The sequence below is a fragment of the Buteo buteo genome, chromosome 4 (assembly GCF_964188355.1).
Source record: "Buteo buteo chromosome 4, bButBut1.hap1.1, whole genome shotgun sequence".
Lineage (NCBI taxonomy): Eukaryota > Metazoa > Chordata > Aves > Accipitriformes > Accipitridae > Buteo > Buteo buteo.
The window spans coordinates 25,157,078-25,171,221 of record NC_134174.1 but is presented as its reverse complement, the minus strand read 5'-3'; the positions used below and the strand labels follow the sequence as shown (position 1 = coordinate 25,171,221).

At 39.4% G+C, this 14,144-nt stretch overlaps 1 protein-coding gene across 4 annotated transcripts in view; it reads left to right on the top strand.

Annotated features, from left to right (window-relative positions):
- The window catches only part of PTPRZ1 (protein tyrosine phosphatase receptor type Z1), a 144,284-nt gene that overhangs the window by 38,158 nt on the left and 91,982 nt on the right, over positions 1 to 14,144 (top strand). For all 4 annotated transcript variants that reach the window (XM_075025001.1, XM_075025002.1, XM_075025004.1 and 1 more), the window contains exon 2: positions 1,909 to 1,974. In XM_075025001.1, coding sequence (XP_074881102.1) covers positions 1,909 to 1,974 — 66 coding nt within the window. The remainder of the gene's footprint in view (positions 1 to 1,908; positions 1,975 to 14,144) is intronic.

Sequence of the window (14,144 nt, the reverse complement as noted above, 5' to 3'; positions counted from 1 at the left end):
TCTTGATGAAGTTATTAAAACTTATGGACTTCAGATAGGTAGCAGAAAGTCATTGTAAGACAGAACATTTCTAACCTTGCAAACAGCAATTAGGATTTAACATCCTGTAATCAGCACTACATACTTTTCTGCATTAAAGAAAAAGAAATGGATGCTGTGAAACTGTTTCATTAAATTGTATTTATTGCAGAATGTGAGCAGAATTCTGTGGCACTTTCTGAAGGAAGCAATCCATATGTATGCTCAACATGCTCATATGCTATTATTTCTTAAATAGGTTATATTGTGCTTCTCTAGAACAGTATTTAATGAAGCTAGTTAACATTATGACTCTCAAAATGACAGTCTCAAAAAAACCTATATCTGCAATTTACATATATTAATAAGTATTAGGGGCATAGTCGTCTATTTGCACACATCAGTAGTGTTGCTAGAGTTGTACTGGCATAAAAAGGATAACGGTGAAGGTTACTCAGTAATCAGAATAAATCAGTGAGTATTTATACAGTTAGATATTTCTCTCTAGAGAAATACAGTGTCATTAAAAAGTATCTAATATCTAGCCTTTTCTCTCCATAAAGTTTGTAGAGATACAAGTAACTTCACATACTTCAGCTATAATATTGCTGATGATAGTATACAGCTGTCATGGTTTAACCCCAGCTGGCAAATAAGCACCATGCAGCCGCTCACTCACTTCCCCCCATCCCAGTGGGATGGGGGAGAGAGTCGGAAAAAAAAATTAAACTGGTGGGTTGAGATAAGAATGATTTAATAACTAAAGTAAAATAAAATATAATACTAACATAAAAATAAAAAAATATAATAATTGTAATTAAAAGGAATATAACAACAAAAAAAGGAGAAATAAAACCCAAGAAAAGACAAATGATGCACAATGCAGTTGCTCACCACCCGCTGACCAATGCCCAAGCAGTGATCCGCCCCTCCCAGCCAACTCCCCCCAGTTTATATATTGAGCATGACGTTCTATGGTCTGGAATATCCCTTTGGCTAGTTCAGGCCAGCTGTCCTGGCCGTGCTCCCACCCAGCTTCTTGTACATCTGCTTGGAGGGAGAGCACGGGAAACTGAAAAATCCTTACTTAGGATAAGTACTACTTAGCAACAACTAAAACATCAGTGTGTTATCAACATTATTCTCACACTAAATCCAAAACACATTGTACCAGCTACTAAGAACTCCTCCTCTGTCCCAGCTGAAACCAGGACAACAGTGAAATGACATTTTAGAATATTTTGTTCACTATCTTTAAATAGTATCAGTAGTACAAAGTTAGAGAAAACACGTAAAGTCCTGACCACACTGAAGTGAAAGTTTAAGTCGCTTTGATTTCCATGTAATCTACATTGGTTCTTTCTAGAGGACACCACAGAAGATGGTTTCTTCAAGGGGGAGTTGTATTAATTTTAAAAGGGAAAGCATGGTTGTGATGAAAAAGTGAAAGAAAGGAAAGAAAGAGAGAAAGAAGGAAAGGAAAGAAAGAGAAAGGGAAAAGAAAAAAGAAGGAAGAAAGAAAAAGGAAGGAAAGAAAAGAAAAAGAAAGGAAAGGGAGGGAGGGAGGAAGAAAAAGATGGGAAGGAAGGAAGGAGAGAAGAAAGAAAAGAAGGAAAGAAAGAAAGGGAAGAAAGAGGAAGGAAGGAGAGAAGATAAACTGGAAAGCACTTCTGTTTGCTTTGTTTGTATCCTTTATATGCTACAATGTTGATGGTATTTATATTCTGTTTAACCAATACTTAACATTCCAGGTCCAAGATAAGGACAAAGTAAATAATTCATCAGTAATTAAAACAGTGATTATCTTGTTGGAGGGGAGTGTGTCATCTACCCTTCATGTTCCTGTTAGGCTTCTGGTTTTTATATTGTAAATTCATTGCTATTTTGCAGATTTGGTGTACGGATACTATAGACAGCAGCGGAAATTGATCGAAGAGATTGATTGGTCATATACAGGTAAGCAAAACTGTCTACTGAAGAACTTATTTTGCTTTGATATTTTCATGTTCATTGTTATAACTTCAAGCGCCTGTTATGTCTGTATACCACTTACCATATGCCTAAACAATTGCTGAAGTAAAAATGTAGGAGATGGAATTGGAAAAATTGCAGGAACTTTACAACAGGAGAGACTATTTTCATTTCTTATACCCGTTACTTTTGGAAAGAGAAAGTCCTCATCCTTAAAACCTTAACCTGAGACATGACTTGGTGAAGGCTGGGCCAATATATTGTTAGGTGCTCATTTATCATCTGAATATTACTGCTCTGGCAAGTTTGGAAAGCAGACAGAAAGACTGAAACAAGGCACAGCACATTATGTGGGTAAGAACATATCCATATACTGCATATGAACTTCTGCACTTTGCTTCTGAGCACCTGAGCATCCTTTCCAGGTGCCACCCTGATTCTCCTAAAAAATCAGTCATTTGGGCTCTCTCGTTTGCATAAGGAAGAAAGATACATCCTTACATTCTGCATGAACTTTGCCTCATCACAGAAGGACTATGGGGAATTCACAATTAGTCTCCTAGATTCTCCTGTAAAAGTCAAGCCACTTTCAGTAATATCAAAAAGGTAATTTCATCCTAAATGATAGGTGTATTTTACCCAGAATGTAAGAATTGACTTCCTGAGGATGTGCATAGACTCTTACATTTTTAATGATTTAAGTTACTGTTTCAGAAAACATCAATTTATGAAAAGAAATAAGGACTGTCAAATTTCAGTCTTTCATATATTTGGTTCAAAATATGTTCCTGTAGTTAAAGAAAGTTAAACCATTCTTTTTCTTTCTCTCACTCTCTCTCTCATTTTTGAGACAGTTTTTATCTTCCAAGGTAAAACATATCTAACAAGTTTTGAGCCTAGAGAGAATTGAAACAGGCTAGTCATAAACCTTTCAAAATGAGATTTATAATGAAAACTCCCACTTACACACATTGTACTGCAAAATCCAAGCATAAGATCAATCAATACAATATTTCATGTTCAAAATCCATCCATTTTTTAATATTGGAGTTAGAGGAATGCAGGGATAAGCCTCCAGGATTACAGGTGACCAGAGGGCAATTTGTCAGTTTGCTTTAAAGAATAGCGAATGGGTTTTGCATAGGATATCAGAGGATAGAGCTGTTCCCTAGCCTGCACAGAGCACCCACCTGCTGTGCAGCTGCTGCTGCAGCCGCAGGTCACGTTTGCTGGATATTTTGCATGGCAAAAGAGCACAGACTTTGCAAGCCAGAGGATCCAGACCTGTTGGTTCTCTCCCTTAACATGTGAGATACCTTCGTGTAGTCATCTCAATTCATGTGCCTTGCCCTAGTGACTCTACTGTTGGCAAAGCCTTTCTCCCTGTCCAGACTTAGATAGTCAGGTGCATGTGGTGCATGGGGTGGCTGAGAGGAGCCCCGCTCAGCACTGTGCGCCCTGCCCAGCAGCCTCCTGCCCCTGCAGCCTCCTACCCAAGCAGCATCCTGCCCCTGCAGCATCCTGCCCCTGCAGCATCCTACCCAAGCAGCATCCTACCCAAGCAGCATCCTGCCCCTGCAGCATCCTGCCCCTGCAGCATCCTACCCAAGCAGCATCCTACCCAAGCAGCATCATGCTCCTGCAGCATCCTACCCGAGCAGCATCCTACCCGAGCAGCATCCTACCCAAGCAGCATCCTATCCGAGCAGCATCCTACCCAAGCAGCATCGTGCCCCTGCAGCATCCTGCCCCTGCAGCATCCTACCCAAGCAGCATCCTACCCAAGCAGCATCGTGCCCCTGCAGCATCCTACCCAAGCAGCATCCTACCCAAGCAGCATCCTACCCATGCAGCATCCTACCTCTGTTTCTGCTGCCTCACCGGGCCCTCTGCCGCACAGGCTCCCTGTACCCCCAGCACTCATAACATAGCTGGCTCCACGCATGGTCAGACATGGAGTTTCAAAGCTTTCTGGGAGGGCTGCGTGTAAATCAGGTGTCCAGGGCTGACAACTGTATTGTGAGCCGTGTGCTATGTGGTGCTTTCCTGAAATACCAGGTAATTGGTTTGTGGCCTAAAGGGAATACACAAATTCAGGTTTCATTTAAAAAAAGACAGTCTTCCTGAATGTGAAGAAAAATTACAAATTTTAACATTGTGTGTTGGAGGCACAGAAGTCTAGAGGCTGAGGCATATTGATTTTGATCTCATTCTTTTATAATAATTTGTTTATTTCAATCTCATCATTTTACTCCTGGGGCAAGCAATATCAGGTACCGTATGTATAACTAGTATACCTAGCTCAGACTTACAGTTTTGAGGCATAGACCAACAAGCACATTTCTGAATGGATGACCTATGCTTTGTCAGTACATTGTTTCCTCGGACACCAGTTATATTCTTCTGTCTTATAACCTGCTCACTGAAAGACCTGAAAAATTAACCTCTGTGTGCCAATGAAGTGTTATGAGTGGGCCCGGGGATCCTGCAACCATAGAGTTTAATCCAGTGTAAATAAGAAAAATCTAACTGGCTTGGTAAACTAGTCTGAGTTTGAGCATATGTAATTCTCTATAGCAATAAGAAATTTCAGATACATTAGCCACAGTGGGTCAATACACACCTTTACTGGGGTGGTGCTGTGAGATGAAAGTAAAACGGAAGTAGAGAAATAACTTGAATCTTACCTGCTGAAATCATGCAATTTCTGAAGGTAAAGTTTCATAATAAAGCAATTTCATATACTGTAAGTTAATGTGAGTCACCATCAGATTTTGACTCTCAGGTAAATGTCTGATGAAGGCATAAATGTTACTGAAAATATTTTGTAGTACTTCTAAGGGCTCTGCTTTAAACCATAGACAAATCCTGCATTTGCAAGCATGAATTTAGTTTTTTGTGTCCTGACTTTGCATATATTTGAATAAACAAATACAGTGTTAAAGAAGTGGAAAGCACAAGTACTTGTTACAGATGCATCCAAAGTTTTTAGGAATGAGTGGCTCCTGAAGCTAGTTCATTAGTAAAATGACTTTATTTTAACAACCTTTCATTGTATTTTTCATTAAAACAGTGATAGAAATAAAGATTCGATGATATGATGAATAATTTCAAGTGGTGTCATATACTAAAAGTGAATCCAACCATTTCTGTTGTAGAAAAAACAAGTGTACTGAGAAAGTTCATTTCCTCAAATCAGTTACATGCTAATTGATGACCAAAGATCATTTAGACATTATTTAGCTGTGCCACTGAGGTTAGGCAATCACATATTATTTCAAACCATAAAGTGAGCAATATGAGCTTCAATTATTTGTCTATCATAGAGATGAAAGATTAATTGTTATTGATGCCTTGTTTATTTGCATTGTTTTTGCCAGAAGGAATGATACAATGCTGTTTTCTCGTTGGTTTTTTTTAACATGTCTCGTTGACAATAGTCCGTGAAAACTTCAAGCCTGAATGTTCACATGTAGAATTACCAAAAGATGCCACAATGATGATTTTTTTTCCCAGTGAAATTTCTTTCTGTTGGGTTTTTACTCTTTGAGATTTGGGTTCTTGTTCACAACAAGTTGCGTGGTTTAGGGGAAAAAAACAGAGCTGAATTCTGTTAAAAGCAAGAAATTCTAAACAGCCTTCCAGGAATTACAAATGCTGAGGGTTTTTAAAATTTTTAAAAATTCAATTTACTATGGAAATGAGTAGCACAGCAAGTTCAGTGTTCTTTGTCTCATCATTCAGGAGTATTAAGTTCAGTTTGTGCTGCCATTCATTATGTGATACCCTGATACACCATTGCCCTATAAATAATGACAACTCTGATCTTGAGGAAAGGTGTTGGATCTCTGGGTATTCAAAGAACAATTTTGTTGTTTACAGGCAGAATGTGAATCATATTTCCTTTTTCTCTGGGGGGAAGTATCATGAATCACAGAATCACAGAATAATTTACGTTTGAGGGGGCCTTTGGAGATCATCTAGTCCAACCCCCTGCTCAAAGCAGAGTGAACTTCAAAGGTGAAGCAGGTTGCTGAGACCTTGTCCAGCACTGAGTATTGAAAATCTCCAAGGAGGGAAATGCTGCAGCCTCGGCAGTGTGTTCCACTGTCATTTTGAAGAATTTTTTTCATTTACCCAACTGCAATATCTCTTATTGCAACTTGTGACCGTTGCCTCTTGCCCTTTCCCTGTGCACTGCTCTGTAGATTGCCTTTATGTAGCAGTAGACTTCAGCTAGGTTTCCCCTCTTGTCTCCAGCTTCAGCAAACTCAGGTACCTCAGCCTCTCCTTGCACAGGATGTACTCCAACTCCCCGATCATCTCAGTGGCCCTTAGGTTGTTAATATCCATCTCGTACTGGGTTGGGAAGTCAAAACTGCACTCAGCATTCTCCATGTCACCTCACTGGTGTGCAGTAGAGGGAAATAGTCACTTGCCTCGTCCTGCTGGCTGCATTCTTGCTAATGTAGCCTAGTACATTGTTGGTCTTACTGGCTGCAAGGGCACACTGCTGACTCACACATGACTTGTCCGTCAGGATAATTAATTATGATCTTTTCAGGTAATTTTTAATATCTGGTGTATCTCAGTAGTAAAACTTGACAGTACGTTGATGATGCTCATCTGGCCCTTGCACCAATACTTTCCACAATAACAGTGGCTGAACATAATGGCTTGTTGCTTTTCTCCCATGTTCAACATTGAACTGATCTTGCTAAGCTTAAAATTGTTATCATTCTATGTCTCATTCAACACCCCCTTGAGATATCCCCCTAGTTTATCATTGCCCATTACTATCACTACACAGACAAAACCTTAGTTGTCATTTGAAAGGCTGTTTTTGCCACCCCAAGTCCTGGAAATTTGCACTGATGGCTTGAAATGTTGATGTCTGTAGTTTGGCTCAGAAATGAAAATGGCCTTATTTTGAGTGGTACCGAGAAAATGTAATTCTCTTTCTTGCCCAAACAAGATCTAGTGTTTTCATTTCAAATATTGTTCTATCATCTTTCAGTACTGGGGAGATTCTACTGCAAAGTCACTGCTCATAAAGCTTATAGGGAAGTAGGTTGTTGCTTATATCCATAATTATTTGCAGGTGTATATTGCTTTTCACTCAGCTGAAAAAGTGAGCAAGGATCTGCTCTATCTATCTCAGCAGTGCCTCAAGAGAATGATTTTAACATTGGTAGCTAATTCTACCTATTCTATAAAACGTCTGCTGCTTCCATTACCCCACAATTTGATCCAGGTAAACTGGAAAGTTTCAGGTTCTCCCCTCATCCTCACACAGCCTCCCTGTTCAGGAGCCGTCTGCTGGGAGGATGGACAGTGGAGAAGAAGCTGTGCTGAAGAGTGTTTGTGTGAGTGTGGGCACCCATGCATGCTCCTTATGGACAGCTCCAGGAGCAGGGCAAGGGGAGCTAGAGGGTAGAGGCGCGGGGTCTGGGTCCTATCCATTGCATGCCAGGTGGGGTATGATAGAGGAGCCATTTCATGAGCCAAATCCTGACAGTGGGGCTGTGTGGGAGAGCGGGCACCGGCAAGAGCCTGCTGGCGGTGGGATCCAGGAGCTGCCTGCTAAACCAACTGATTTAATGGACAGTTCTACCAGACCAAACTGAAATGTCTGTAAGAGAGTCCTGGCCAAAAGCTGATGAAAACTCCTGTCTTCACTGGCTGGATAAAACCATGCTCTGGGGAGATGATGCATACCAAATTAAGTTCAAATTTTTTCTTGCTAGCTAACTACGATGGCTGTATCAGCATAACTTTGTGAGAATATCTGGTCTTTTTATCACCTCCTGTGAAATAAATCACTTCGTGTTTTGTATTCACCAAGTATAATCATGACTGATGTGCTGTATCGGTTGTGAGTAATAAAGAAAAGCCTATACTCTTGGGCCCTGTTAGTTTCTTCTGTAAAAGATGCAGCATAAGAAATCAAAATAACATGCATTCTTTTATTAACTCATATAAAAATAGCTCTGCAGAGGGTCTTTTCTTTTTTAGTAGACCTTATGCTTCAGAGGCTGTCATACCTTTTCTTGCATGATAGCTCATTACATGTATTTACATCCCCCAGATCACATAGTCACTCATGGTTCCAGTGTTTTGTCACTAAATTCACAAGCTCATTAATTAAAAAGCCTATTACATTATTATGGTTTTGGGAAGGCTGATGATTCAGCAACAGAAATTATAGTGTTACGCATCTGTTCACATCAAAGAGACGAGGTGTCCTCAAGTGGGAAGCTAACATGCTGGCATTGCTAGCCATAGAGAAATTCCTTTTCAGATATCTCAGTGTACTGAATCAACAACAACACAAAGCATGTTATTCAACACAAATAAGGTATGTATTCAGTGTATTTATGATTTTTGAATTCATATGAAGTGGTATGGTTCAGAAGAGTCTATTTCAAACATCCTTTCCTTTCAATCAGGAGAGCTGATCTTTGAGCAGTCGAAGGCTACTAGCAGCAAAGTGCAATTTATTTAGCTTTGACTCAGTCAATATTTGTAGGATAAACCAAGTAGAAAACTGTTGCAAGGGGTTTTGGGGGAGCAGGTAAGAGAGTTCGACCCCGAATTCAAGGGCTTTTCAAAGTTGGATGCTTGTAGGACAGGTATGAAGAAATGCATGTTGGTATTCATATTTGGCTCATCACTGGTAAAATTATAGCATTTTTCTTTCAATAAAGATTTAAGTGATCTGTTTGCCAGAGTTTCCTGATAAGGAACTCTGATAAGACCTGTTCCTTCCCCCATTTCACTCCTTTATTGTTATCAATGAAGGATACAGCTGGGTCATTTTCAGAAACTGCACAGCATCTCATTCTGAGCATCAACCAGATTATTCAAATGCAGGAGGGTTGGTTTCTGAAGTATAGAAATCAAAGCGTGAAGTATTTGCATAGTGTGGCACTGCTGTTTTGATAAGGTCTGGCCAGGGGTCAGAAAAATGTAGAGACTACCCATTAAGTAAACGCGTTTGGAAATTAAAAGCTTTTTTAGGAGTGCTGTCTTTGGGAATACACCAAAGTAAAATTAAAAAAGCAGACTGTGGGTATCTCATGGTAGACTACAGCCTCTGGTTAAGCCTCTTTGCCCTTCAAAACAATCATAAAAGTATCCTCATGTATATAGTACTGAACGATTTCTCATTTACAAGCACATTCAATCTGTGCTGCAGTGGGAAGGATATGTTCTTGAGGACTACTTGCTTACAAAATGCACAGATGATTACTTTGAGATCATCATCACCTCCATATCAATATGATTTACAGATTTGTGAAGTTCAGAGCCCAGCAAATAATTCTCCCATTGCTTATGTTTACAAAAGACCTTGCTTTTCTCACCTTCTACAACCTATTTGTTAGGACTTTCTTACAAGCATTTTTACTCAAAGGCTATTCTGCTGTATTTATAACAGGTTTTGATTTTTTTCCTAATGTATTCAAATGCCATTCATGCTAATGTACTGGAATGAGGGCAAAAACTAATTCTGTGCAATGTACTCACAAATTTGAAGGCATTCATGACCTTCCTGTAACTCATTAATTCAATAGAAAACAAACCCTTCTAGTTAGTTTTTCCATGGGTCAATATTAAAGCAGTCCTCCAAAAGGCATGGTTAGACAGGTCTTCCTGGCTAGGAGCTCAGAGAGAAGGAAGATGAAGGGTAAGAGGAAGGATCCTGAGAAGGAGGGGGCAGGAGCAGTGTGGCCCCCCCGTTGACCGCAGAAACCTCTCACGTAGGCTCAGGTGCCCCTGATGCCACGACCATCACAAGCTCAGTGAGGGATGTATGCTTGGTATTTTGCAAGTGCACCTGACTTAGTTAAGCAGAGCATAGGAGGGGCAGCACATACTATTTCAATTTCTAAATCTTGAATGCTAAGTTACTGCAAATTGCTGTAAATGAACTTAAACCACATTTTCATGCTATACTTTGGAATTTCATTTTTGAATGTTACAATATTACTTTTTTCCTCCAAAATAATAATTGTTCCAAAACTTTTCAATTTAAGAAATTAGGGAAACCCATCAGCAGTTCTATTTTGGATGAATCAACATTTGCTGGAAAAAAAAAACCCCTAAACCACTGAAAAATCCTGACCCTTCTAAAATTAACTTGTAGAAATGGCACTTTCAGTTCCACAGGTCTGTCCCTGCCACATGTAAATTATATCACCTTCTCATTTCAGAGGTAAAAATATGCTTCTACTTATCTTCAGCCGCATGTTAGAGCCAGCCCAGTTTGTAGCTTGGTAGCTGGACCCCATGCTCTCTTGTGAAGCAGTAGAATGGTTGTTGCATTTCCTTCTACCTGCTCACTCTTATGTAGGCCAGGAGGTTATGCAGGTGTCAGCAATAGCTAGTTTGGTCTGCAGGCTTGTTATAAGTTGCAGTAATTTGCAATAAAGAGGGTAAATTAGCAAGGGACAGAAATCATTTTTATTTGTACACAGAATACTTTGTCAAGAGTTTCTGAGGGATGATGTGTGGTGTTTATTTATATACAGTTGGTTTATATGCAGTGTCGTGACTTTTATTGGCACATTAGCACAGTTCTAAGAAACCTGAGTTATACAGGAGTGTCATACAGCTTATTATTTCCAATGGGGAGATCCACTCTCGGAAGTTTTCCCAAAGAAGTCTGTGTTCTGTTTCTCTACCAGGGTAACAAGCTTTCCACACCATCCTGAAGAAATAGTGGGCATGTCAAAAAGCTGCTTAGATCCCAAAGAAAGTATATAATCCAAAATTAAGGCTCTGTGCCCCTGTACTTGTTCTTAAATTTCACAGCCTTTCTTCCTTTTGCCTTTTTTTCTACAACTGTGGTGCATATGAAACCACTCTTCCATGTTCAAAGTCATTCCTTCGTGTGGAGAAAGTTCTGTTGAAACCTGTCAAAGTCTATAACTGTTAATTTGCAGCAGTCCATGGGACACTGGCTGTGGCACTGTGCATCCACTAGATTTATCAGCTGAACTGTTCCCTCCATTATTTGGTTGCCAGAATCACAGCAGTTCAGTGCTGAGCATCTCTTTCAGCTGTGAAAGGTGCACAAAGTCCTTTTTGTGAAAAGCCAGGTCAGGGCATCTAGCTGCATACGTATTTAGCTAGTTCTTGCTATGCTTCAACAGTTGTGCTTGCAACAAACTCCATATCCATCTTGTGGCAGCCTCTTTCTGCTCTCTTCCAAGAGCTTTCTTTATGAGAAATTATACTATGGCTTGATCTGATAGTGCCTGGCATTGACCCTATTTTAGGAGCCACAGAAACAATTGACTGTCATCTTCCATCCTTTATCACAGATGCTGCATTTAAGAGCTAAGCTGTCTTCCCTCTGAATGTGGTGTTTCTCTGTCAGTGCCTTCTCTGTCAGTGAGCTTTATCTGATGAAAACTGTTAACCAGAAACATTTTTAAAAGGCAGTTAAGTAAATGAAGATATTAAAAATGGAAAAGCAAAGAGAGGGACAATGTGTTGAATGCTGGAAAAGAGAAAGAAGAATCATTTACATGTAAGGACTTGGAAATTTGTTTTCAAACTTCTGGTATTTCCCTAGCCATGTAAGGAGTAAATTCAGGGCTTGGGTGCATGGTCATAGACTGACAACAATTATTTTACTGAGTTAACAGCAAAAACAAGCACATAACAACAAAAAGCCCACCTTGCATTACCCTGCCTGAGTAACTGAAAGAGAAAAACCGAAAAAATACTGTTGGTGGAGTATTTTAGGAATACCGGGTCAATGGTTCATAAATTCTTTTCCCCTATTCAAGAATAGGGTGGATTTTCTGCCTGATTGTACATGTTTGGACCACTTTACGTATAAGCAGTACAGTATGGTCAATCTCTTTTTTTTCAGCTATATTCTTTCTGTCACTTTTCAGGAAAGCAAATATTTATGGCTGGAGTGCTAGTCAGTGAAAAATTACAAGCAAAGAGATTTTTTATTATTATTATTCAAATGCATCCTCTTGAAAGCTACCTTTATAGTAGGACTGTGGTATGTGTGAACAGAGCTCTCTAAACAGGAGCACTAGCACATTACCTCTTTAATCTGTATTTTACCTGCTGTCAGAGTATCCAGAACATATTAAAGGTGACCAGCACAAACAGGCAACAGACTATATGTAACAAGTTTTTGTGGGACGGGGCACATACTTTAAATAATGCAACCATTTGTTTTCTTCAGCTGTAAGTACCCGCTTCAAACAGATTCAGTACGTTATCATAAGTAGTCTTTACCAATACATTTAACCACCAAGAAGAGATCTGTACACCTGCCAGTCCTAATGTGACCATACCATGTGTATGTGATCAAAATGAGAACAAAACTTGTTCTCCTCTGCATAAAAGGAACCAATGATAATCTGTTGCAGTGGCTTGATCACATGTCTGAAGTTCCCTTTGAAATCATTTGTTTTCTCTAGAGAAGCTGTGGAGCATGTGCTAAAAAGAGTTTTTCTGGATGACTTCCTGTGTCTTCTCGCTCCATCCCTTTCTCGAGAGAAATCTTCCTACCCTTTCCATTTGACAGTTTTTGTCGTATTGGCTTATTTGCTCTCTTATGGTGCAGCCACGACTTGTTTCCCTTTTGCATTATAAAATTCTTCTTTTTCACACCGTCAAATGATTATATAGAATTTTATTGCCTGCTTCTCCCTGACATTCATTAATGGCTGCACGAAGTAACTGTCAGTTTGCCACTTTATCTCTAGTGTTTCCAGGAGAAACTCTTTCTCCTCCCAGGTAACTAATGGAGAAAGAGCCAGCTGACTGTTTCCTTGACTATCTTGCAGTCTCCCCCAGCTGCCTTTTCCTAAATGTCAGGGACACTCTCCAGCGTTGTTACCATGGTGCGTTCAGCTGGCATGCCTGCAAGGGTTCACAAAAGCCAGCACACCCGCTGCACATTTCATAGGAACATATGATGAGGGAAGGCAGTTACCTGCTGTATCTTAGTTAAATAGAACATAATGAAAGGTGCTTTTTGGTGCATATTCTGTATAAGATTGGCCCCAATTTGGTACCAATCAAAACTGTCAATCAATTAAGAATATTCTCTTTGTCCCTCCATTTGTAAGAGTGTTGGTGTATATATAGTTGTGTTACAAGTTACATATATAAACCTGGTGAGCTTGCCAACTCAACAGGTCAGTACATAAATGTAAATGCTGATGAAGAACAGTGAGATTTACACTGTGCTGTATTCATTAACTACCTTCTATAAAAAGATTTGAAGGTGTTTTCTATTTCCTCATAATTTATTATTCAATCTGAAACATTGTTATTAGCAAAAAAGTTTTTCTTTGATATGGTTTCCTGGTGTGACAGTCAATACAAATAAAGTACATCCTGCATCCAGCCATCAGAAAACATTTTTAAACCTCAGGTTTATAGCTAGCAACCTGTAGATAGATTTGTAGCTGAAATAGTAAATCCTTTTTAAAATGCCGACAGATTTAAAAACTCACTTTGAAATCCCATTCAACTGAGTCATATTGTTGTCTCTATATCATTCACTTCATGAACAGATTTCAAACATGAAAATGAATAAATGCCTTTGTTCCAGATAGTAAGCTACCAGTAAGTTCTGTTCCAGTCACTTGTTTCAGGTTAAGTTGGTCATATTCCCTTCAACAAATGGTTAGGTAGACTGGAAACACATTGCATCAGATTCAGTGATCATACAGAGAAGAGCTCTGAACTACAGTGTACTTTGGTCTGTCTCCTTGATAAATGTTTCATAGAAACAAAACATTCTTCTCCCAGTTGCTCAGCTTTAGCCCTTGTGAATGAAGTCAGTAGGATTTTCCAGTGTGAGCAAGTTCCTTTCACTGAACTCTTGTTTTTTCTTATTGGGACCAGATACGGACTCCCCAACTCCCAATACCCTGCTGGTACAGGCAATCATGCCATCTAACTCTTGCATAAAATTAAATAATTTTAAAAGTAGCAGTGATATTTTGCTTCATAGTTCCACTGAAAGACTATCTCAGAAACTCAGTCTTGACTTTTAAACCTTATCTGGATTTCCAAGCTAGCTGTATTAGTGGACCATTGAGGTCATCTGGTTCTTCGGATAGAATTGGTTGGTTGGTTTGTTTTTTGGAGAGTTCTTTTCTATTGCCAGT